Below are 24,106 nucleotides of genomic sequence, written 5' to 3'. Positions count from 1 at the left end.
GAGAGGGTGTAGTAAAAAGCAGATGGCTTGAGAACAATCTGTGTGTGTGTGTGTGTGTGTGTGTGTGTGTGTGTGTGTGTGTGTGTGTATGAAACTACCAAAGAGTGAATTTAACTAAAGTTAACACAGACCAAATCAACCAAAAGCAAAAGCCAACCTGTTATTCTTTTGCTTAAGTTAGAAATGAAGAAGAGGCGCAAGATGAGACATGAGACTATTAGACATATTAACCAGTTTATTATAGGGCAGGCAGAGTAGAGAGACTAAGAGAGAAGAGGAACAGGATTAATGACTGACCGCCATAGCCAGTCGCCATAGAGAGGCAGAGAGAACATAAAAGAAGAGACAGAGAGAAGAGAAGAGAAGAGAAGAGAAGAGAAGAGAAGAGAAGAGAAGAGAAGAGAAGAGAGAGAAAGCAAGGGAGATGCAGAGAGAACAAGTGGGCAGGGATCTATCTTTTAAAGGGATCCTTCGTGCAGACTTAGTTCCCATGGAACTGCCTGAGTGGATTCTACCAGGTAACAGGGGCAGGCCAGGGTAATGCCTAAATCTTTCACAACCAAGGAAAATAATCTAAGGCAACCCTGCAAAGAAGGAAGTAGAAAGAGTGTAAGAGCCACAGGGGATGATGGACACCAGGAAAACAAGGCTATCTAAATCAACTGCACAAAAATCATACCAACTCACAGAGACTGAAGCAGCAAACACAGGGTCTAGATGGGTCTGTACCAGGGCTTATGTGTATATATTTTTGCTTTCAGTTTAGTGTTTTTGTGATAATCCTGAGTGTGTAAACAAGTGGGTCTCTGATTCATGTGTCTTTTCTTGGGGGTTCTTTTCCTTCTGCTGGGTTGCCTTGTTCAAATTTGATGTTTTTTTGGGGGTTTATCTTATTATAATTTATTATGTTATATATTGTTATATCTTAAAAGCCTGTTATTTTCTAATGTGAGACAGGTAGTGGATCTGGGTGGGAGGTGGGTGTTGTTTTGCTGCAGCTGTGGGTAATGAAACAGGAACCACAAAACTCAATAAACCCACGTGGAGTTTATTGGGGAAAGGGAACAAAGGGAGGGGTAGGTGTTGGACAACTGGGAACAGAGATGGAAGGGGATGGGAAAAGGGAAGAAGGGGGAGAAGGAAGGGAAGAAAGGAAATGGAAAGGGAGGAACAGAAATGGAAGGGGGAGAAGAAGTGAACAGTTGGGAGGCGCTCACTTAAAAGGGAAAGCTTGCACATGCGTACAGAGTCCTTATGCAGCCACATAGTGCATGACATAGCCATGCATAGCCATCCCCTTTGAGGATCTAAGTATCTGCTTGAATGCAGGTGTGCATATCCTGACTGTTGTCAGGTGGCAGCGTCAGCACAATGCCTGAATCCTTATAGTGGGAAGGAGTACAGAGAAGGGCAACTGTAATCAGTATCTCCTGTATGAGACATGATTAAACTCTTAATAAAACAGAAAAATAATTATATTAATACAGGCTTCCTACACTTCTTTTCCTTCTTCTTCTCTCTCCCTCTCCTCCTCTGTGTGTGTGTGTAAACATATATGGTATATTTTTTTCTACAATTAAGAAATAAATCTCCCCATTTTTCATTCAATCATTTCTTTTAGACAAAGCTAAGACTAAAGTCTTAAACTCATGAGCTTCTTGCTTCGATCTCCTAAGTGCTTGGATTATAGCATGTACCACCAGACTACCATACATTTATTATTCATTAGGTTGAAATACACAATTTGATTTGTTTGATTTGATTTGATTTGTTACACGGTAAGTCTTGAACAATGCTTCACCTTTCCTTTCCTTGTAATTATACTTTGCTTTTTAAACTTAATTGGTATCATCTTATGCTTAAGGCAGTAAGTTTAGCCCTGCTGGAGAAGAGATGTGAGGTCTTATCTGAATTGGGATCCAGGACATCTTAGTGAATGTTGATGAGTGCTAGGATGTTGGGTGTGGAAAGTGACACAAGCATATGGGTTGTTAAGGCCTTGACATAATTATGACTTCTCAGAAAATGACAATAAAATTTTCCTGGGAAGTTTGTTCTCCTCACATAGATACTCTGTGTGGAAATAGTTTTAACAATCACTTTTGAGCTTTAATTTGTGTGTTTGGGGAAAAGTAGATGGGGAGACTTTTCAGTCAGCATCAGTCTACCTGTCCCCGATGAAGAAAATTCAGTCTTTCCCAAGAGATTCAGAGGTTTTAATCCTGAGAGAGAAAACGATTTGAACTGAATTTAACTTTAAACATCTCCCAGGGACTCTACATACAGATGTTATAAAGGTCTCTTCCTTTTAGTAGATACACAAAAGGTCTCTAGACCCACCCCAGCTGGAGGTGAGCTTTCCATGAAACATGCCATAGACAGGATACTGACTAGACCCCTGTTCAATGGTTTAGAAATCCTATGCAGCTGAATTTAGTAAGCTGACAGTCTCCGTTTCATGTTACAGACAGATCCTGCCTTGTAATTTTACTGGAACAGTTTGGGGCACTTGTATTTTCAAAATAGCCATCTGCAGTGGAAATTTAATGATTGATATAAATGGCTGTATCCACTCCATGATATATGGTAATATCTACTCCTCATGATGATTGTTTACTAATTTATGAATTAACCCCTCAAGAAGAGTAATAATTAAAAGTCTTTCAGAGAATCAGTCAATACAGTCAAATACAGACTTGTGAATATGATTACATAGAGGACTGGCAGAAGGGGGTGGAGATTCCAGAAATGTGTTGCATGAAAAATGTACCAGAAGGGAGGTATTTATGAAACAGTAACAAGTTATTCTGAAGACTGAAATTTGCTCTCTTTTCTATGGATACCTTTAGAGCTGAATTACTTTTTGTCACCCTCTTGTTCTTGGTCTCATCTCTTTTCTTCTTGCAAACATCTACTCTCTCTTTTATTTCTATATCCCTCTATCTCATCTACTTTTTTATACATCTCGTCTTTCTAAAAGATAGAGGGAGATATAGATTCAAGGAGGGAGAAGGGGAAGGGGAAGAGAAAGAAAGATGGGAGGAATACAGCTGAGGTGTTACATTTCACAGCAGGGATTTCTTCAACACAGTGTTGATCAACTTTCCTTCCCTGGGCTTGCTTCTCATTGCTGTCTTATTTGGGCAAATCTTTCTGCCCATATGCAGGGAAGGGGAAAACTGTGGGATATCCTGCTATATTTCTTGGAATTTCACAAAATATTGAGTATTTGGGTTTTCTTAGACTGACTGAAGCCAGGATGTGTATTACTCCCATAGATGAGATGATTCTGAGTTTCCATGGTTCACAAGCTTGTGCTACTACTTAGGCTGAACTCTGTGGGTGTATGTCAGTAACACTGGGAGGATGAATTAATGACACATAAGTCTTCATTAGGAGACTAATTTTCTAAAATGTATCATTGTTGATACTGAACAAACCAGTTTTAAGAACCTACTAGATTTTCTGTTACTCCATGTGTCTAGTCACACCTATATGCTTACATGTACTGAAGATTCTTTGTGCAATGATTATGTTTGACTTTCTGTGATTAATTTGATGTACTAATAATCTAAAGAATTTTTTGTAGAAAGAGGTCTGAGATTACAATATAAACACAAACATCATGTATTTGAAATTAAATTTCAGGTTTTGCATGAGACTTTGTGAAATAGTAAACTAATGTCTGAGACCTTGGTGTGCCTTCCAGTAGAGGAGTCTCAGACCAGGCATATATTGGATTTTGACACACATAACATCAGAATGAAACAAAAGCACAGAGACCAGTGAGAGGGGTGAGTGAAAAAAGAGAGAATAGGGACATTGTGAGGTAATATATTCAGCTTACAATATGTACTATTAACAATGATCATACAAATGGAAAATTTTAAAATAATAAAAAATAGTTATATTCCAAATACCAATTGTGTTGCCCTTGAAAAATATTTCTGTGGCACATAAGAATAGTCAAATTACACCCAGATTTAACAATTCATCAAACCAAACCAAAACCAAACTAAACAAACAACAATAAAAAACCCTTGCACCACAAAACCCCAATTGAATAAAAAATGCTGATAGGGTGGCCACAGAGTTAAAAAGGAAGTAGGCAACTTTTAACTTTTGGGTCAAATGCAAAGTACAAATTGCATAGTGTAACCTATACCCAACTCAACTGTGTTTTAGCTTGAACATAAAGGATTGCAAAGCAGGTAATTTATGAGTACAATCATACTCCATCATGCACAAGAAATCTATTCCAAGACAGCAGTGGATGCCTGAAACAACAGATGGGATCAAATGTTTATTCGTCTGCATTGCTTTCTATATTATATATCTATAATATCATTTAACTTATATACTAGCGAAAATAATAAACTCTTAATAAAATACAGATAATAATATGCTGCAACAAAAGTTATGTGAAATTAGAAAAAAATGTTCAGAGGATGTTGTACGCTAAACATATCTAAACCCTAGTTTTTCTTCTAGAGTTACTACTCTCATCAATGGCAAGATGCTCCATACCAACTTTTCCAGTTTCCACCCAGACACTTTTTATCTTGTAGGCATTCCTGGACTTGAGAATGTCCATGGATGGATTTCCATGCCTTTTTGCTGTATCTACTTAATGGCTTTGCTGGGGAATACCACAATTCTATTGGTCATCTGGACTGACCGTACACTGAGAGATCCTATGTTCTACTTTCTGGCCATCTTATCAGTCATAGATGTAGCACTCTCCACATCCTCAGTACCTCGGATGTTAGGCATCTTCTGGTTTGATGCACATGAAATTGGTTTTGGAAACTGTGTAGCTCAGATGTTTCTGATACACACCTTTACAGGAATGGAGTCCACAGTTTTGCTGGCTATGGCATTTGACCGCTATGCTGCCATTTGTGTGCCACTCCGCTATACAACCATTCTGACCCCAAGGGTGCTATTAGGCATTGGTGTGGGTATTGTAATGCGCCCAGTCTTGCTCATGTTGCCCATTCTATACCTAACCCACCGTCTGCCCTTCTGTGAAGCCCGGGTTATCACCCACTCCTACTGTGAACACATGGGCATTGCTAAGTTGGCATGTGCTAACATTCGTATCAATGCCATTTATGGGCTTTTTGTGGCTTCTTTTCTTATTTTGGATGTGGCTTTGGTTGGAATCTCCTATGCTTATATTCTCCGTGCTGTTTTTCACCTCCCTTCTAAAGATGCAAGACACAAAGCATTGGGCACATGTGGTTCCCATGTTGGGGTCATGTGTGTCTTTTACACACCTTCGCTCTTCTCTTTCCTCACTCACCGATTTGGAAAAAAAATCCCTCGCTATGCCCATATTCTTGTTGCCAATCTCTATGTGGTCATCCCACCAGCCCTCAATCCTATAATCTATGGTGTGCGAACCAAGCAGATCCGTGAGTGTGTGGTCCACACTTTCACTTCAAAATAGGGGGTTGCAATCTTTAGTTCTAAAGTGTGAAAATATAATCCAATTTTGATACTTCTCTGGATTGTCATTTGAAGGTATCCTTACACAAGATCCTGTAGTAACTAGAGGAATAGGCATTGGAGAATGTTTAGGGGTCTTGAATACATATATATTATCTGTCTTAGTGTTCAGTATTAATTTATTCTCCTTAGTGGATTGCACTACAGGACAGAGAGGGGGGAACTTCATTAGACTTTAATACAAAGACAATGTGAAACTCTGTGACTATTTGAGAATAATATAATATTCTATTTGGAAACAATTACTTGATTCCAGAATCCTTGATTTTCTGTGATAAAATGATTAAGTTCAGATGAAAACAATCATCTTCTTTCTGTTTTTCCCAAACATAACTATAATATATTGACCTGATCTTGGAATATAACTGGGATATTGATTTAAGTTTTCCAAATGTAACTGCTTTGCTTTCAACATCTGTAGGCAGCATGTGCCCTCACTCAGCTGTTACCACCTTTGTGAGTGAGTATGAAATATACACAGTATTTATGCTAAAGTATGTAGATATTTTTTAAGAGAATTTGAATGTACAGAATTTTAAAAACATTATTTGAGGCCTGAAACTTTGCAGAAATAATTGAATTTAATGTACAAAATAAAATTTCAGTTTCATCTACATTAACTGTAGTTATCTGGGTATTCATCTAAATAACTTGCATTGTATTCAAAGGGATAATTTCACCAGAACTTCTGAGTTATGGATAATTTTTTATTAATATTTGTAACTTTCTGTTGATGGAAGATAATATACATAAAAAAGAATATTGCTGATAGGGGGATAGAACAAATTTTCAGGCAGCAAGTTGTCATCAGATGACAAATAGCTTTGTAATCATATGCCATTACTAAATGGACTGAGAAAATACTCAGTGCTTACAAATACCGAAGATTAATTAACTTGTGTTTTCATGAACTAGAGTCCATTAAAGTATCTAGACTTAATTAATGGAGGTTAGAAAAAAGAACATCTAAATATGGTTATTCAAAAATTGTATTTCCTATGTTCTTAATAATATTGACTGTGTTAATTTTAAAGTAAAAGACAAGTTGGTGGTCCATGCTTGAGTATCAGCACTTGGGAGGTAAAGGCAGGCAGATATCTTTGAGTTCAAGGCCAATCTGTTCTACAAAGCCAGTTTCAGGATAGCCAGGACTACACAGTGAGAACACAGCCAGAAATTATGAAGAGAATTAACGACCTTGGAACATTCTGCCCTAAACAGAATGTCTCCATCAAATTCCTCCCCTCAGAGCTCAAGGGACACAGAGGTGGAAAGAATATAAGAGCCATAAGGGACAGTGGACTCCAAGTAAACAAGATTCTTTGAATCTACAGGATCAATTAACATATGAATTCACAGACACCAAGGCAGCATTCATTATTTTTTATTTGATTTAGATATTTTTTTCTTTTCTGCTTTTAGCATATAGGTACTTTACATATAAATAAAAGCTTTCACTTTACTGTTTTTATGGCATTCCTGAGAGTATGAACAGTGGATTTCTGCTTTTATAGCCTTCTCTTGGGCTCTTTTCCTTCTATTTGTTTTGTTGAATTCTTATTCACTACTTTCTGTTTTATCTTATTTTACTATAGTATATTATTTAAAAAACAAAAAACAATAAATAAAAGAGGACAACAACAACAACAAAAACCAACCCAAATTTGTAAGTGAAATTATCAGGAAAACAAAATTGTAACTTACTAACTAAGAGAAAATATGTGCCATCAATATGTCTGAACATGCAGTTGCTTTTTAATACATAAGGTAGTTTTTTGGACAAAGCAGAGAAAAGATAATAAATTCAGCTAAGAACAGCAATGAATTTTAAATCATTTGTAAAGAAGACACGCAAATTTCAAACAATTTGTTATCAATTTGAAATGATAATGAAATGAAAATCAAGAGCTACTGTAACAACACTATTTTATATCAACCGTGATGGGAACATTAAAAGAAAAGAATAAATAACAGCAATTAGTGTGGAAAATGTCACTTGGATTCCTCAGATATGGTTCATGAAACTATAAAGTGTTGTTGCCACTGCTATTTTGATATGCTGACTTAGTACTTTGTATCTAGCCACAAGTTAAGTAGGTAAATAATACACATTTTTAGGCCAAATTCAAAGGAGGATCAGTTATAAAGACAAGTTGACTGATGCTAGTAAAATGAAGTCCACAGAAATAGGTAGCAGGAGAGTGTAAAAGACACAATCTTAAACTTCTAGAAGATGAAAACATAAAAAGTGAATTCAGGCCGGGAGTTGGTGGAGCAGGCCTTTAATCCCAGCACTTGGGAGGCAGAGGCAGGCAGATCTCTGTGAGTTCCAGACCAACCTGGTCTACAAGAGCTAGTTCCAGGACAGCCTCCAAAGCTACAGAGAAACCCTGTCTCCACCCCCCCCCAACAAAAAAATGAATTCAGTGACAGTTTGACCATCTGTTCTCAATCATGCTATCTGTTCACCACCAATGCTTTAATCAGGAGAGGTATATGTAGGGGGTTTAGAAGATACACAATTCATATGCTAACCTAGCTGTATTATGAATTTATTTGTGAGCTCATTGCAACCAAGTGATTTTATACTAAAAAATGAGAAAAATATTAAAAATGATTTCAAAGTTACAGGAAGTTCTGACCAGGTAGACTTTATATTGCCATGTACCAAATTATCACAGAGCAAATGCAGTTTCCTCTCCCGTCCATGAGATGACCTGCTAAACTCAAGTGCCTTATGGGAGAGTATTTTACTGAATCAGGTACACATTTCAGTTGTCAGAGAGACAGAACCCACAGGATGGAAACCACTCACCATGATCAAACTTTCAGGAATGTGTTTGAACCAGAAGAGATCATGCAATGGAACAACCATCTTAGAATACTCCAGAAGAACTGCAATTGAAATCCTAATTAGAACGAGTTCTTTGTGCACATATTATATCAGAAGCCTAGTGTTGAGGCATTTGAGACTAAGAATTAACTGTTTGATATGCTTTTGTAAATATTTAGAAACATAAACAACGATAACACACAGACAAGAAGGTTGTTTCCCAATCATGAATTGGAGGTCTTATTGTGAGAACAGATATAGTAGGCAGCGTTCCACCACTCAGCCATATGTGAAGATTGAGAGAAGATAAGCAACATTAACCCACAAAAGTGTATCTATATGCTTTTGAAGCCCACCGATGAAAGAAATAGAAAGTTTTTATAAACTATAATGACCTTTCATTCTTCAAAAAGTTAAGACATCTAGATGATTAAAATAGTATTTAATGAGAACTTTTGTGTTCACGGGAAATATAATAAGAATATATATGGCATTGTCTGGTCTACAAAGCAAGTTCCAGAAGAGGTTCCAAAGCCATACAGAGAAACCCTGTCTCTAGAAACAAACAAATAAACAACAACAAAGTGGCATAGAACCTATGATTCCAATAATAATAATGTGATTAGAGTTTTTCATACATACTATGCCATATTATATGCAAATATTTAGCTGTTAATTGTGACAGACACAATTGGAAATTTACTAGCAATTGAACTATTACATTTGAAAATCTACCCATTGTTTAGAATCTGGTAATAGAAAGCATAAGAATATTTGATGTCAGTAATAACTAAGAAAAAACACATAATTAGTGTAATATTGTATAAAATTGGTCTTGTTTTAAGAATAAAGTAACCTGCAAAGATACTAAAAACTAAATGAAGTTTTCCTAGAAAGCCATTAAAAATGAGAATTAAGAATAATTGAAATGATATTTAAATGAACATATAGTTATTTATAATTTATAATTTTAGTTATAAATGTGTGCCTATCCTATACAGAATATAGTAACACAAAGACTATCACAGTGTTATGCTGTATGACAAGCTTGTTAAATACATTATAAAGAGTGCAGAGTATCTGGAGAATCACCCATTTAACGTGTGGAAGCAAACATTTTGATAACTCCCTCTCGAATCTGCTTGGTCTTCACTCCATAGACAATAGGATTAAGCAGGGGTGGTACAAGTAGATAGAGGTTCGACAACAGAATGTGAACATAAGGAGCAACATTAAAGCCGAATCTGTGTATGAAAGAAGTAAAAAACGTGAGGATGTAGAATTGGAGGAAGACAAAGATGTGAGCTGTGCATGTGTTGAATGCTTTGAATCTGGCCTCTTTCTGTGGCAATTTAAAGACAGCCTGAAAGATAAATGCATAGGACAAGAAAATGAAGATCACATCAAATCCAAGGACTGAAAAAGCCACAAAAAGTCCATAGGCTTTATTGATCCTGACATCCTCTGTAGCCAGCTTCACCACAGCCATATGCTCGCAGTAGGAATGAGAAATGACTGTGGTCCTGAAATGGGTCAGCCTCAACTTAATTAGAAGAGGACACATGATGATGATAGCTGATGCTCTTGTGGTTACCAATGTGATAATGGTAATTAGTACTTTCTTAGTGAGAATAGCAGAATGCCTCAGGGGATCACAGATAGCCACATATCGGTCAAAAGCCATGGCCAGGAGAATGCCAGACTCCATGCACTGGAAAGTGTGAGTAAAATACATCTGGATTAAACAGGATTCAAAATGAATCTTCTTTGACTGTAGCCAAAAAATAGCCAGCATTTTAGGGGTGATGCATATGGTGAGACCCAGATCCACAGCTGCTAGCACAGCTAAAAAGACATACATGGGCTCATGGAGACTATGCTCTCTGTGAATGATGGTGATGAGGAGGCTATTTCCAGTTGTGACCAGAACAAAAGAAATGAAGAATGGGATCCCAATCCAGTGCTGCACTGATTCAAGGCCTGGAATTCCAATCAGTGTAAAGATGGATGGCTTGAAACAGGTGCCATTGGTCAATGGCATGGTGACACAGAGATGTAAAATGTCTCAGAACTTCAGTTCTATTCAGAAACAAAAAGTCATTACTAGCCTTAAACATGAAAAACAGCTCTGAAAAATTATTCTTGAAAAATAATAAAATCATTGCATTCCTGTACTAATACACTAAACTTCAGATTGATTTTATTTGAGAGAAGGTGTATTTGTCTTATAAGGGATTTTACTAAGGTACCATCTTAAGCAAATGCTTCACATTCTTTAAAGCGTGTATAGGAAAGTACAATGAAAATGAGTACAAAACTCATCAATGATAATGCCAAAGTTTGTATTTTCTAATTTTCATTATGCCTTTGTTCTCTTTACACTTAAGGGTATTATAAATTTTGTGTTGATTTGAAATATTTTTTGTTCATTTAAAATATAATTTTCCCAAAATACATAAGGATTAGCTTTAAGTAGTATTCTACTGCACTATAAAATAAATCCTCTTACTGGAATTTTTACAATCCTACTTTCCCACAAATAGTTATGTTTTCAAATACAAACTAACATTTGTTTTGAGTTGTCATTGGTTTTTCTTTCTCAATTGTTTGGACTTGTTTCCCATAAGACCATCTATAACCTCTGACAATTGACTAAAATGTGGAATTCTTTGGAATTTGTTTCAAAATGTGTGGGTTTGGTTTTTTTAATGAACAGAAATAAATAAAATAACCATTGATTATCATGTATGTTCTTATTTTCTAACAGAAAAGAAATTCCTGCAGAAAAGTTGAAGTTAAAAGTAAAACTGAATAAAATCTATGTCTTTATATCTTCAACTTAAAATCACTGGCATCCTGAAAAGAGCCAAATAATTCAGAGAGGTTAAGAGTCTATCTTACCTTTTCTAGCATTTTATAAAAGCATCTTCCAGATATGTTGTCTGGTTCTTTACCACACTGTTATTATAAATATTATATGCTTACAGTGTTTTATATTATAATTTATAATATATATGAAATATAAATCATTAACTTATAAATACCTATTGTTATTTATAGTAAGTACACTAAGAAGGGTATAAATCCAATAGATCTATCAATTCTTCAATGAAACTATGGAATTACCAAATTTTAATGAAAATGAATTAGTGAGATGAGTATGGTAAGTATTTTGCCCCAGCATGATATAGTACATTAGAAGTAAATAAACAATAGAAGTATGTTTTTAACATGTGGGCTTTCATAATAAAACCAACAATGTTTTAAATTGTGGTTGCAATATAAAAGCAAGCATGACATGAGTTAAAGGAAATGTCCTAGGTGGTCATCACTTAAGCAGAGTAATATCTCTACATCTACCTTTTATGAACATTCTGTTCCACAAATAACTTGTTTCAGTGACTTGTGCATTTCTTCAGCCAAAACAAAGCATGTATTATGCATTTTCTGTCTGAGGCACTTCTCAAACACCCACAATTACAGCAACAAAAACAACATCATTCAAAATTGTTCCACCTTCTACAATATTCATTTCCCAGCAGAGAATACCAGACTGTGAAAGTCCAGTTGCTTCAAAAGACAATAAGAATCCTCAACCCTGTCCCAAAGCTTTCAAACTAGACTGAAACTACAATTCTGAAAATGATGAAAGCATCAACAAAACAGTAGATCATAATCACTGGTGTTTAGGACTTTACATGAACCCACATGCATAAGAAAGAACTCTCAGAAAGCAGACTTTATGACAACTAAATTTCCCTTTTTGTAGTTCTATGGCTTAGCCACAGAGTTACATATATAAAATGAAATCTCGTTCATAACAATGTTTTATAGCCAGGCCATACCCTATGATTCTGTTCAGTATCTTCTCTCTTACATTCTAGAACCTTTCTTCTTGAGAGCTTACCTCAGTCATTTCAGGTGAAGGGGAACAAAACAAAGGCATCTCTCTCTCTCTCTCTCTCTCTCTCTCTCTCTCTCTCTCTCTCTTTCTATCTCTATCTCTCTCTCACTCTCCCCCCCACACACATACACTGCATCATTAAAGTTACTTACTATTTGCTTCTTTTTTGTCCCTTTTCTTTATAATTATTAAAAATCTCTGTATTAATCTTTCCTACAATGATAACTGTGTTTCTCTTCTTTATTAGAATAAGGCCTGCTCTTTGCTTGATGATCTTGAATGATCTTTCTAGGTAGTGCTAAAATACTTACGAAAATCCGATAATAAGAAATGTATTAGATGTTGTAACTGCCACCTACAGATGTTCCAAGATACTGAAGATATTCACTGCAGTGAGTGCAGTGAGGTTTATAAGATTCCAGACATTTCCCACAGGAGTCTAGTGACACTCCAGACAGACTCATTCTGACATCCCAAAGGCATCCTCCTCACTGCCTTTGAGTTTTCTCTTCATTTTCTTACTTTATGCTAAGAACAAGAAGAAAATTTAAGAACTTGAAAGAGTGGCCAAGAGGCAGTAATTAAGTAATTTTACAACATAAAAGTATCTATCCAACTCTCAGTAATGGTAGAATATTGCTACCATATCCCTCGGCGCTTTTTTTTAGGAATACTGAACAGTTATAGAATGAATTAACCCTATCAAATTCATCTATAATACATATTAAACTATAAAGGAGTAATATTGCCAGTCCAAAGGTAATGTTTTAGACAGTGTTTTACCTCACTATGGTGCCCTGGCAGGCCTTGAACTCACAGAGATTTGCTTACCTATGTCTTCCAAAATATTTTCTTTAAAATCAAGAAGATGATACAGTATTTATAAAGTATACATTTATTACTATGTGATACTATTGAACCTAAATAAATAGAAGTATTAAAATGCATATTAAAATGCATTGTCTATATAGAAAGAAAAATCATACACAATTTATTATAAAATAACTTTAATGAGAAATGTATAGTTGAAGCCCATAATTGGTTGTGAGAAACTAAGATAAGAAACAGTCCAAAGCTTGTCCTCCTTAAATATTATACCAAGCTCTAGATAACAATTATACATGGTATATATTTATGTGTATTTACATATGTAATTCTGTGTTAGATATACATATATACACTATAATTTTAATAATTTAATGCATTTTTTAGTGAGTAGTCTTAGTTTGTGTCCTCCTTGTGAATTCTTGGGAGTTACCCTAGCACCAGGTTTCTTCCTAAGTCCACAGTGGCTCTCTTATTAAGATATCTTTCACTGGTCTTCCACTGCATCCCTCCCCCACCTAGACCATCTTGTTCTCCCTTGTTCTCATCACCCCTCTCCTCCCCCTTACCCTTCCCCAGTTTGCCCTGTAGATCTCACCTCATTTCTCTTCCAAGGGTGATCCATGTGTCCCTCTTAGGGTCCTCCTTGTTAGCCAGCTTCTCTGGAGCTGTGGACTTCACTCTGGTTATCCTTTGCTTTACATCTAGTATCCACTTAGGAGTGAATACATAAAGTGGTATTTTGAGTAGTTCACTACTTTGTCAAGATTTAGGTTTTAAGCAATGTACACAGACATTTTGTTATCTCACACACACACACACACACACACACACACACACACACACACACACACACACACACACCCCACACACACAGTAATAAAAATTAAAGAAAAAGGCTATCAACTTGAGAGGTGATGGGAGGAGTGTGAGGGAAGGTCGCTAAATTTTGCTGGTGGACTAGGGACAGATGGGGATGGAAACCAGAAGGCATAGATGAAGGGACAGTTGGAATTGGAGATCAAGGGGGGTGATATGGAAACCTAGTGCAGTGGAAACTTGCTGGAATTTATGAGGATGACCTTAGCCAGTCACCCTCCTAGTAATGGAGGATTCAGTTTCTGTTGGCCATCTTTTGTAGCCAGGAAAAGTTTCCAGAGGTGGAATTTGGTTGTATTTGGTTGAGTTGTTGGCCGAGGGGGTCCCGTGGAGATACCCAAACAAGTCAAGCAGAAGGTCACTCTCTGAAAACTGAGAGTGGGGGCCCATTGAGGACAACTTTTATAAAACCCATTCAAGGGAGATAGACCAAGCTGTGCCTGCTTAGAGCCTTCATCCCTACATTCTAGACTCTTTGGCATAAGAATGAACTCTGCAGTCTACTGAAAAAGAAACCTGGACACCAACCCAGCCACCTCTCTTCCCCCAACACACACCTGGCTGCAAGATGTGCTGGGGCAATTGTGGCCCAGAACTTGTTGGGAGTGGCCAACCAATGTTTGGTTTAATTTGAGGCCCATGCCACTAGAGGGAGCCCGTGGCCCACACTGCCTGGATGGTCAGGAATTAGAGACCCCACAGCCTTGTTACCTAGGGTAGAACCAAACAGGATAATTTGCATATGGGCTCACAGAGACTGAAGCAGCAAGCACGGGTTTTGCACGGATCTGCACCAGATCTTCTGCGTGTATGTGATGACTGTTAGTTTGGTGTTTTTGTGGGAGTGGCTTGTCTCTGGTTCTTTTGTCTGCTCTTCACACTCTTTTCCTCCTATTGGGTTGCCTTGTCCAGCCTTGTAATGTATCTTGTTTTGTCCTGTCTGGCTGTTGTCTCTTGGAGGTCTGCTTTTATCTGAAGAGGAAATCGATTTTCAATAAAAATAAAAATATTTAAAATACTCTAGAAATCAAAACAAAAATTGTAGATTTTTAAATGACTTAGTTTCAGTTAAATTTCTGTCATCTCTCTGGTATAACTTAATGTAGAAATAGAGTATACAATAAGCAATCAGATGTTAAGAAAGTTTTAGGAATGAATATGACATTATGCAATTCAAAATGGAATTATAAAAGGCACTGTGTATTGCTTTGATGTTAGAAAAATGAGTAAAAATCGCAAGGATATATTTGAAAATATGATTCCAATATAAAGACTATTTAAAATAGTTACAGAAATTAAAGGCATAAAGGCTAAAAATAAAAGTGAACTTCATAGAACATGGTGTTCCTTTGAAACAAAGTTCAAAAGAGATTCCCAGACTGCTCAGATGGGTTTTGAACCCCTAGGATTCTGAAGGCTTGATCCAGCTCTCAGAGACTCTCAGTCCCTTAACAGCCTGACCTCAGCTAGTTTCTCAGGGGAGATACCTTCCCTTCATAAAGTCTTTATTGGAGAAGCCTGTAAACCAGAACTCTTGGGATGCCTGCAGCTATGGCAGAGAGGCAACACCTGTCTTTCTTGATAAGGGAGCACACTTCTTGTATATGTATGGTGCCTCCCACTAAAACATTTCAATGAAAGTGAGGCAGTCTGTTACAGTGGACCCAGAGGAGACTGGGAAGTTCTATCAGATGGTACTAGTTACAGGTGCAGCACAGGTAAAAGTGACACTTTACTTCATTCCAGTTGTCGTTATGTATGGGAAGGTCCCAGACAAGGCAGGGTACAGTCTTCTCTGATAAGGGCCTTGATAAATGCCTGGTGTCCAGAGCCAGGTCTGTACTTGACATGTCCATCCTGAATCTTAGTGATCTCTTGGATACACTTGGCATGCCTTTAGTAGAGAACCCTTAGATATGACCTTGCACTATGGGCTCCAATATATGTGCTAATTAATGTTAATGAGTCAGATTTTGAAAGGCCATTAATGTTTTTCAGGTTGAGGATAACTTGAGTGATGAAGTGTCATTTTGAGTCAAGTCTTTCACACATGTTCCAGGTTTCACAATGCAATTCAGTAGATTTATACGTTTATCTTGAAAAGATGTTTTTATACGTTTATCCTGAAAAGATGTTTTTCCTAAGTAAATGTCGGCAAGGGATTTTTAATTGATTCTTCCCTTTGTAACCTGACTAAATAGGTAATGTATGTGTAGTATGATGATCTAACTGGCCTTCTTGACTTTCAACTATAGCAAATGGGTGCGGACTCAGTTCATACTGGTCCTTCTAGAATAATTCATTTTTGTCTGTATGATTGACATGATGTCTTTTATTTGTTCTCAGATGTTAGAACCACAACTGTACACATGCACAATAATAATGAAAGCTTATTCCCTCCTAGTGTGAATAAAGCCTTGCCATCAAGGCATTCTGTGTCCATAACATCACTATAGTCACAGCTTTTACAGACAAAGAAAGTAAAACTCATGAGATAGCTTTTCCAAAGCCATTAATAAGGGGCAGAGTGAAGTTGTAATTGTGGGTTTTTTTCTGGACCCAAACAGTGTGACCATACAAGATAAGTGAATTGGTTCCTAATCACCCACATTGGAGCAAAGCAATTTATGTAATATAAGTCTATAAGTGGATAAGACAGAATGGATCAGAAAGATCTAGTAAGAGCATATCTGAAATCATGAGTTCCTCAAGTAAGTACATGTCTATACTACTGTTGGGAAAGGAGGATCAGTGTGGGGAGATGCTGGTTTAATTGTACGGCCAACATATGTAAATGGTTAATGAATTCCAGAACTGTGGTGGCATTCTGGTTCTTAAGCCATGGATGTCAATTTTAAAAGTAATTAATGTATTATTGATGTGTGTTTAAGAATTTAGATGTAGACAGCTGTTAGATTTCATATAAAGGATATTATTGCTGTAGACACCAATAATGCAATCCTAGATTCAGAGTCAATATAATAAATAGGTTGAAAGGGAAATTGTCCCTTAATGACAGCAGAATAACAGATATGAATAAGACCACTCAGTACAAATAATGACTATATCAGAAATAAAAGGCAATTCATTCAAAACATAATGATGGCACAATAATCTTCTATGATGTTTATTTTATGCTATAAAATATGACTAATAAATAAGACAACCCAGTTTTAGGATATTTTTATCATTTGAGTAAAAATAATTTACTACTCAAGTAAATTATATTATTTCTAAAATTCACTGAAAAATGTAAGACTTTGTTAAAGCAAAACATATAATATGTATGTTATATGACACTTAATTGTGATGAGATATGCATTTTATATCAATTTACTACGGAGAATTTGAAACAAGCAATGATATTATCTTGAGCATTAATCATAAAAAGATAGACAGACAATAGGTAGATGATAGACAGATACCCTAAAAACAGAAGGGGATGTTGTTTTCAACAATATAGATGCGTTTAGGGGGCTTTATGTTAAGGCACAAAAAATAATTGCTGCATAACCTCATTTTCATTTAGAGTGTAAAAATGAATTCATAGAAATAAAGACTAAAATTTATTGAAAAATATCATAAGCCTTCTACACTTTTCTCTTAATTTGAATTTGACTTATCAAAATGTTTCTTACATATATAAAACATGCATATTCATATATTTTGCCTGGTGCAGATACATAAATATTTAATGTCACTGTAAAGATATTATTTTTTCATTAACTTAAATCCTGCACCTATGCCCATTTCAAGTCCACTTGACTCTTTTAACGCTTGACAGCTCACTTGATGCAAGCCAGTTTCATTTTCCTGTCTAAAAATTCATGCATGCTTGGTAATATGTAGTATGTTAAGTATGTTAGAGATATATTAACTAAATATAATGACTGAAGATTTATTTATTGATTTTCATTAATAATTAAACCATACAAATTGCTGAAAGGTTCCCTTTATATAAAATGTTTCCCTATTTCTTGGTATTTTGAGTTACTCCTGTAGTGGAACAGCCATGAACAAAGCTGGAATGAACATCCTTGTGTTAATTTTTAGATGGATACGTCTCCTCCGTGCTTAGCAATGATTTTGGAGTTTAAATTTTTTGTGAAATGATGAATATAGAACATTACTAAACTTAGAAGATACCATATTTTCCAACTCGAATTTTGTACTTTCTGTTTTACTGAGTCTATTGGCATGCCTATTGTTCCCTCATCCTAAGTTTTGCTTCTATGATTTTCAATTTCAGGCACCATGATATTATGTGCTTATTTTCAATTACATATGCCTAGTAATTTAGTTAATTTTAATACATTTATATATTTCCCCTCCAAAATGCCTATTTAATCCAATTTTCCCCATTACATTTAATATTATTTCAAGACATTCTTATATGTTTTAAACAAAAATTGTTCTTTGTTGAGAAGTAGAGGTAGGGATCATGACTATTTATTCCCATTATACACCTTCTACATTCAGTTTTATTAGCAAACTTCTAAATTTGGTAAGATAAAATAGATTACTCTTATAGCTATTGCATCTTCTGTCATAAGAAAATATTATTATACAGTGCATGGTAAAATATATTTTTCTATGTTGAGTCTAACAAAGTTAGATTTTTTTAAAAAAACTTTATTTTAATTTTGGTAAGTGATATCTATCCAGAAAAATCATTGATTTCCTTTAAATTTTCCAATTTTGTGGAGTATGGGTTTTCATAGTATGACCTTATGATTCTCTGGATTCCCCAGTATCTGTTGTTTTGTCCCCCTTTTCATTTCTGATTTTGTTAATTTGCATGTTCTCTCTCTGCCTTTTGGTTAGGTTAGATAAAGGTTTGTTTATCTGGTTGTTTTTCTCAAAGAACCAACTCTTTGTTTCATTGATTCTTTGCATTGTTTTCTTTGTTTCTACTTTATTGATTTTACCTCTCAATTTGATTATTTCCTGGCATGAACTTCTCCTGGGTGAAGAGAACTTCTCCTTGCTTCTTTTTATTCTAGAGCTTTTAGGTGTTCTGTTAATTCTCTAGTGTGGCTATTGTCCAGTTTCTTCATGTGGACACTTAGTGCTATGAACTTTCCTCTTAGCACTGCTTTCAAAGTGTCCCATAGCTTTGGGTATGTTGTACCTTCATTTTCATTGAATTCTTGGAAGTCTTTGATTTTTTTCATTATTTCTCCCTTCACCCAGGAATGATGCAATTGAGCATTGTTCAATTACCAAGAGTTTGTGGGATTTCTGCAATTTGTGTTGTTGTTGAATTCTAACTTTAAAGCATGGTGGTCTGATAACATACAGGGGATTATTCCAATTCTTTTGTAGCTGTTGGGTTTGCTTTATTACCCAGGTTGTGGTCGATTTTGGAGAAGGTTCCATGTGGTGCTGAGAAGAAGGTATATTCTTTTGTGTTTGGATGGAATGTTCTTTTTTTTTTTTTTTTTTTTTTTTTCTGAGACAGGGTTTCTCTGTGTAGCTTTGGAGCCTATCCTGGCATTGGCTCTTGAAACCAGTCTGGCCTCGAACTCACAGAGATCCGTTGGAATGTTCTATAGATGTCCGTTAAACCCAAATGGGTCATAACTTCTGTTAGTTCTTTTGTTTCTTTGTTAAGTTTCTGTCTGGTAGTCCTGTCCAGTTGTGAGAGTGGGGGGTTGATGTTTCAGAGCAAAATAAAAGATGTCATAATAGAGGGAGCCATTATAGGTTTAAAGAGAAATCTGGTACTAGGGAGATTTACAGAGATCTTCAAGGATAACACCAACTGGCAACCTAAGCAATAGTGGAGACTATGGAAATCCCTTCCTCAATAATGAGATTGATAACTAACTTATATACCATCCTAGAGCCTTCATCCAGTAGCTGATGGAAGCAGATGCAATACCCACAGCTAAACACTGAACTGAACTCCTGGAACCTAGTTGCAGAGAGGGAAGAGTGATGAGAAATGGGGTCAAGACCTGGCTGGTGAAACCCACAGACACAGATGGGCTGAACAAGGGGGAGCTCAGGGACCCCAGACTGATGGCTGAGAGGCCAGCATGGTACTAATCCAAACCTCTAACTGTGGGTGTCAGTGAGGAGGCCTTGGCAATCCATAGGGCCTCTGGTAGTAGACCAGTATCTATCACTGGCATACAATGGACTTTGGGAGCCCATTCCACATGGAAGGATGCTCTCTCAGTCTGGCACATGGGGGAGGGCCTAGGCCCTGCCTGGGATAATATGACAGACTTTGGAGTTCCCCCAGGGAAGGCCTGGGGAGCACAGGGGGCATGGGTTGGGGACTTGGGAGTTGGAGTGGGGGAGATGGGGAGGGAGAAGGATCTGGGATTGACATGTGAAGGAAGCTTGCTACTAATTTAAAAATTAATAAAAAGTGGAGAATAAATCTTTATTTTTGTTATTTTTAAAGACTATTTTTCCCTTAAAAATATTGATATATGTTAGATGCGTAAGTCATAAGTTTGGAAGAATAGTATGTTTTACATGAGATTTACTCTTTTAAATATGATAAATTAGTTTAGCAATGATATACGTTTACTAAATTAGTACATTATTTTTGTTTGCTTGTTGTTTTCGAGAAAGGGCTTTTCTGTGTAACAGTTCTGGCTGTCCTGGAACTCTCTTTGTAGACCAGCCTGGATTTCAATTCACTGAGATCTGCCTGCCTCTGCCTTCCAAGTGCTGTGATTGAAGGTGTGTGCCACTTCTACCCTGCTAATTTCTTTACAAAAATCAAGTTACATGTAACTCTGTATTTCTTCTTGATTTTTCTAGTCTCCTTGTTCATTGTGCAGGTGTCACTTTTTCTTCAGTTTTTATTCTTATAACCTTGAAATCTTTGATACTCTGAAATATTAATAGTAAATTTAGAATACATCTATGGTTATTACCACATAAATTTCAATTTTGAGGTGTTGGTTGGAACTGTTCTAAATTTATTAACAATCTAGGAAGCATTTCCAACTTAATATAGTTTGGTCCACAAATTATGGCTACACCCCCCACATAGTTCTTATGTTCTGTCTCATAGTACATAATTTTTAGTGCTTATTGCTAAAGAGTTTATGTTTTGGCTTTTATGAATGTTGAAATTTTTAAATATAATTTTAATTGTTGTTGTTTAATATAGAGTACAAATACTTATACATTACTTATTTATATGTTAAATGATTGGCTAAAAATTTTGTTTGTTATTTTCAGTCCTTTGCCTAAGTTGGTTTTATTTTTATTATGGGAAATGAGATCATGATATCTGGAAAATTTGAATGATACCTATTTTTTCTTATATTACATTTTGATATCATGGTCAAAAAGAAAAAAACAAGCAAATGGGCAAGAAACAAATGGAAATAGCTTATAAAATTATGCAAATGCATGCTTTTCATTAAGGCAGAATGTGGACGAGAACAGGGTGTTCTCAAAGACAGAGCATCCTTCTGTATTCCAGCTTGTACTTAAGATCCTTCAACTCACAGTCCTGATAATTGTCCTCATTTCTTTCTTCCCCTTCATCATCTGTACCTTTTTCTCCTACCCTCCTCCTTATCTTCTTCCTATCCTCCCCTTCTAATTCCTCATCCCCTCATCCTCATTTACCTTCAGCTACAAATTTTCTATTAAAGGTTTATTGCTTATTCTTCTTTTTCAGTACTGTGGAAGGAGCCAAGAGTCTTGTGGATGGTTGGCAAATATTTTAACATTGAGTTCTATCCGTGGCTCAAATTTATTAATAATTTATTTAATATTCATGCATGCATATAATTTGCTTGGATCCAGTCCAACCTGTATCTCCCCTCCAATTCTTACCATATACCATAATTTTTCTTCGATTTTCATCTTCTCTCTCTTTTTTCTCTTACTCATTTTTAAATTTAATGCTCATTGAAATCATTTAGTGTTGTCTGTGTGTGTAGATTTTATTCTGTGACATATTCTCACTAAATTGCTCAGCCTGACTTCAACTCACTATGGAGCCCAGGAGACCTTGAAAGTGGCACCCTCTTGCCTCACTGTCATGAAGAGCTGAGATTACATCCTTATGCCACCAGGATTGTTGTCTTTTTTTTTCTTGGTGTGTTAAGCATGAAGAAACTCAAAAACGTATATTGACAGAATTGATAAAATTCATATTCTTGGTTTTTTCTAAATCCTATAAAATGTATTTCAGTATTTCAGCATTTAGTACAATACTACCTTAGATTTTATTCATGTCCAGATTGAATCAAAAGTTTTCAAAATGATCAAAAATGGAAAACAAATTTTTTGATGGTCCTGGAGCTGAATACAACCTAGGCAAGCAATCCTGCACAGAGTTAACCTTGACATAGATGTTTAATTTAGCTTCATACTATTCTTCCACTACAATAACCATTACATTTTGCATTAATTCTTTATGTCATAAATACCAAAATTTAAACTATCAAATCAGAAAAACACTGATTCATCATTATTTCACTAAAATGCAGGTGTGAGAACAGCCTTTTTTTTAGCAAATAAATAAATAGGCCACACCTAAAGATCAGGGACTCTGAATGATAGAGTTGTAATCTCCTCCCATTCTAATTGCCCCTCGTTTTGTCTAGCCATTTGGGGGTTTCTCTTAAATATGCTGAACCCCAGGTAATTTGAAAGTGTTAGAAAGGAATTAACTATTAAAAGTTTATTTGATATGTCATCATATGTACTAATCATGTATTTTCTTATTTGTTCCCAGAAATACTGAAGAAAGATTGTAGATTATCTCCCAAGAGTCCCAGAAGGATGTCCTCTATCAATAAGACTCTTTCACACCCCTCTGCCTTCCTTCTGCTGGGCATTCCTGGGCTGGAAGCTTTCCATATCTGGATAGCCTTCCCCTTCTTTGTTGTTTACCTGATAGCACTTGTAGGGAATTTCACAATCCTCTGTGTGATCAAGAGTGAGCAGAGCCTTCATCAGCCCATGTTCTACTTCCTTGCACTCCTCTCTTGCATCGATCTTGGCCTCTCCACCTCTACCATTCCCAAGATGCTGAGTATCTTCTGGTTCAACCTTACAGAGATAAGCTTTGAAGGTTGCCTCACCCAAATGTTCTTCATCCATACCTACACAGGCATGGAATCTGTTGTACTCCTGGCAATGGCTATTGACCGTTTTGTTGCCATCTGTTACCCACTTAGATATTCCTCTATTCTCACCAATAAGGTGGTAGTTATCATGGCTTCTGTTGTAGCAGGGAGGCCTGTCCTTCTTGTCATTCCTTTCTGCCCACTCCTTAAGCGACTGCCCTTTTGTGGACATTATATTATTCCTCATACCTACTGTGAACACATGGGGATAGCTCGTCTAGCCTGTGCCAGTATAAGGATAAACATCATCTATGGCTTATTTACCATTGCTGCTCTGATCTTTGATCTAATTCTCATTGGTCTCTCTTATATTTGGATCCTAAAGGCTGTTTTTCGCCTTCCTTCTAGGGATGCCAGACACAAAGCTCTTAGTACATGTGGTTCCCATGTCTGTGTCATCTTGGCCTTTTATACACCAGCATTTTTCTCTTTTATGACCCATAGATTTGGTAGAAATATTCCTCATTACATTCACATCCTCTTGGCCAATCTCTATGTGGTTGTCCCTCCTAGTTTAAATCCAGTTATTTATGGAGTGAGGACGAAACAAATTAGGGAGGGTGTCATGAAAATATTTGCAAAGAAGGAGTAACTCGAATATCAGAGGTTCATGTACACTGTCAGGCTGCTTCTCAGCTTGTATCTTTCTCAGTGTTTTTCAATTGACAACTTGATCAAGGGCTATTCATACACTTCAGTCATAAACATGGAGTCTTCACTCAATGTTTCTCTTACAAAATGTCTTCTACTTTGACTTTAAAATTTATTGCCCTTTTTGAATGAGAGTTAGAGAATATAAAGGAATGAAGTCCAAGTACATGGTATAAAAGATTCAAAGGTTCTTAAATACATGTAAAATTGTATTTACTACACTTGTTAAGTTTTATAAAAGAAAAATTCTGATGGCACACATATCTTAAGAATTTGATTAATTATTTAATATTTTTTAGCAAAACGCTTTAATTATCTACTTCTCTTCCAGGAATTTCTATTATTTATATGATTCCACTTAATTTCATATAGTTATTGCAGCCTTCATGA

At 36.1% G+C, this 24,106-nt stretch overlaps 3 protein-coding genes across 3 annotated transcripts; 2 read left to right on the top strand and 1 right to left on the bottom strand.

Moving 5' to 3' along the window:
- The first annotated feature begins 4,510 nt into the window (after positions 1 to 4,510).
- LOC100762564 (olfactory receptor 52J3) lies at positions 4,511 to 5,452 on the top strand. Its single transcript, XM_027407997.1, has one exon. The coding sequence runs from the start codon at positions 4,517 to 4,519 to the stop codon at positions 5,450 to 5,452; it is 936 nt and encodes a 311-aa protein (XP_027263798.1). The 5' UTR covers positions 4,511 to 4,516.
- A 3,988-nt stretch (positions 5,453 to 9,440) lies between these two features.
- On the bottom strand, positions 9,441 to 10,385 carry LOC100767217 (olfactory receptor 52A5). Its single transcript, XM_027407998.1, has one exon. It carries the CDS (start codon positions 10,383 to 10,385, stop codon positions 9,441 to 9,443), a length of 945 nt encoding a protein of 314 aa, XP_027263799.1.
- Positions 10,386 to 22,718: 12,333 nt separating this feature from the next.
- On the top strand, positions 22,719 to 23,657 carry LOC100762850 (olfactory receptor 52E4). The gene has a single exon (XM_027407999.1). It carries the CDS (start codon positions 22,719 to 22,721, stop codon positions 23,655 to 23,657), a length of 939 nt encoding a protein of 312 aa, XP_027263800.1.
- Positions 23,658 to 24,106: the final 449 nt, after the last annotated feature.

This window comes from Cricetulus griseus, chromosome 3 (genome assembly GCF_003668045.3).
Source record: "Cricetulus griseus strain 17A/GY chromosome 3, alternate assembly CriGri-PICRH-1.0, whole genome shotgun sequence".
Lineage (NCBI taxonomy): Eukaryota > Metazoa > Chordata > Mammalia > Rodentia > Cricetidae > Cricetulus > Cricetulus griseus.
Note: the sequence above shows the minus strand (reverse complement) of the source record. Positions and strands in the feature narration are given on the sequence as shown.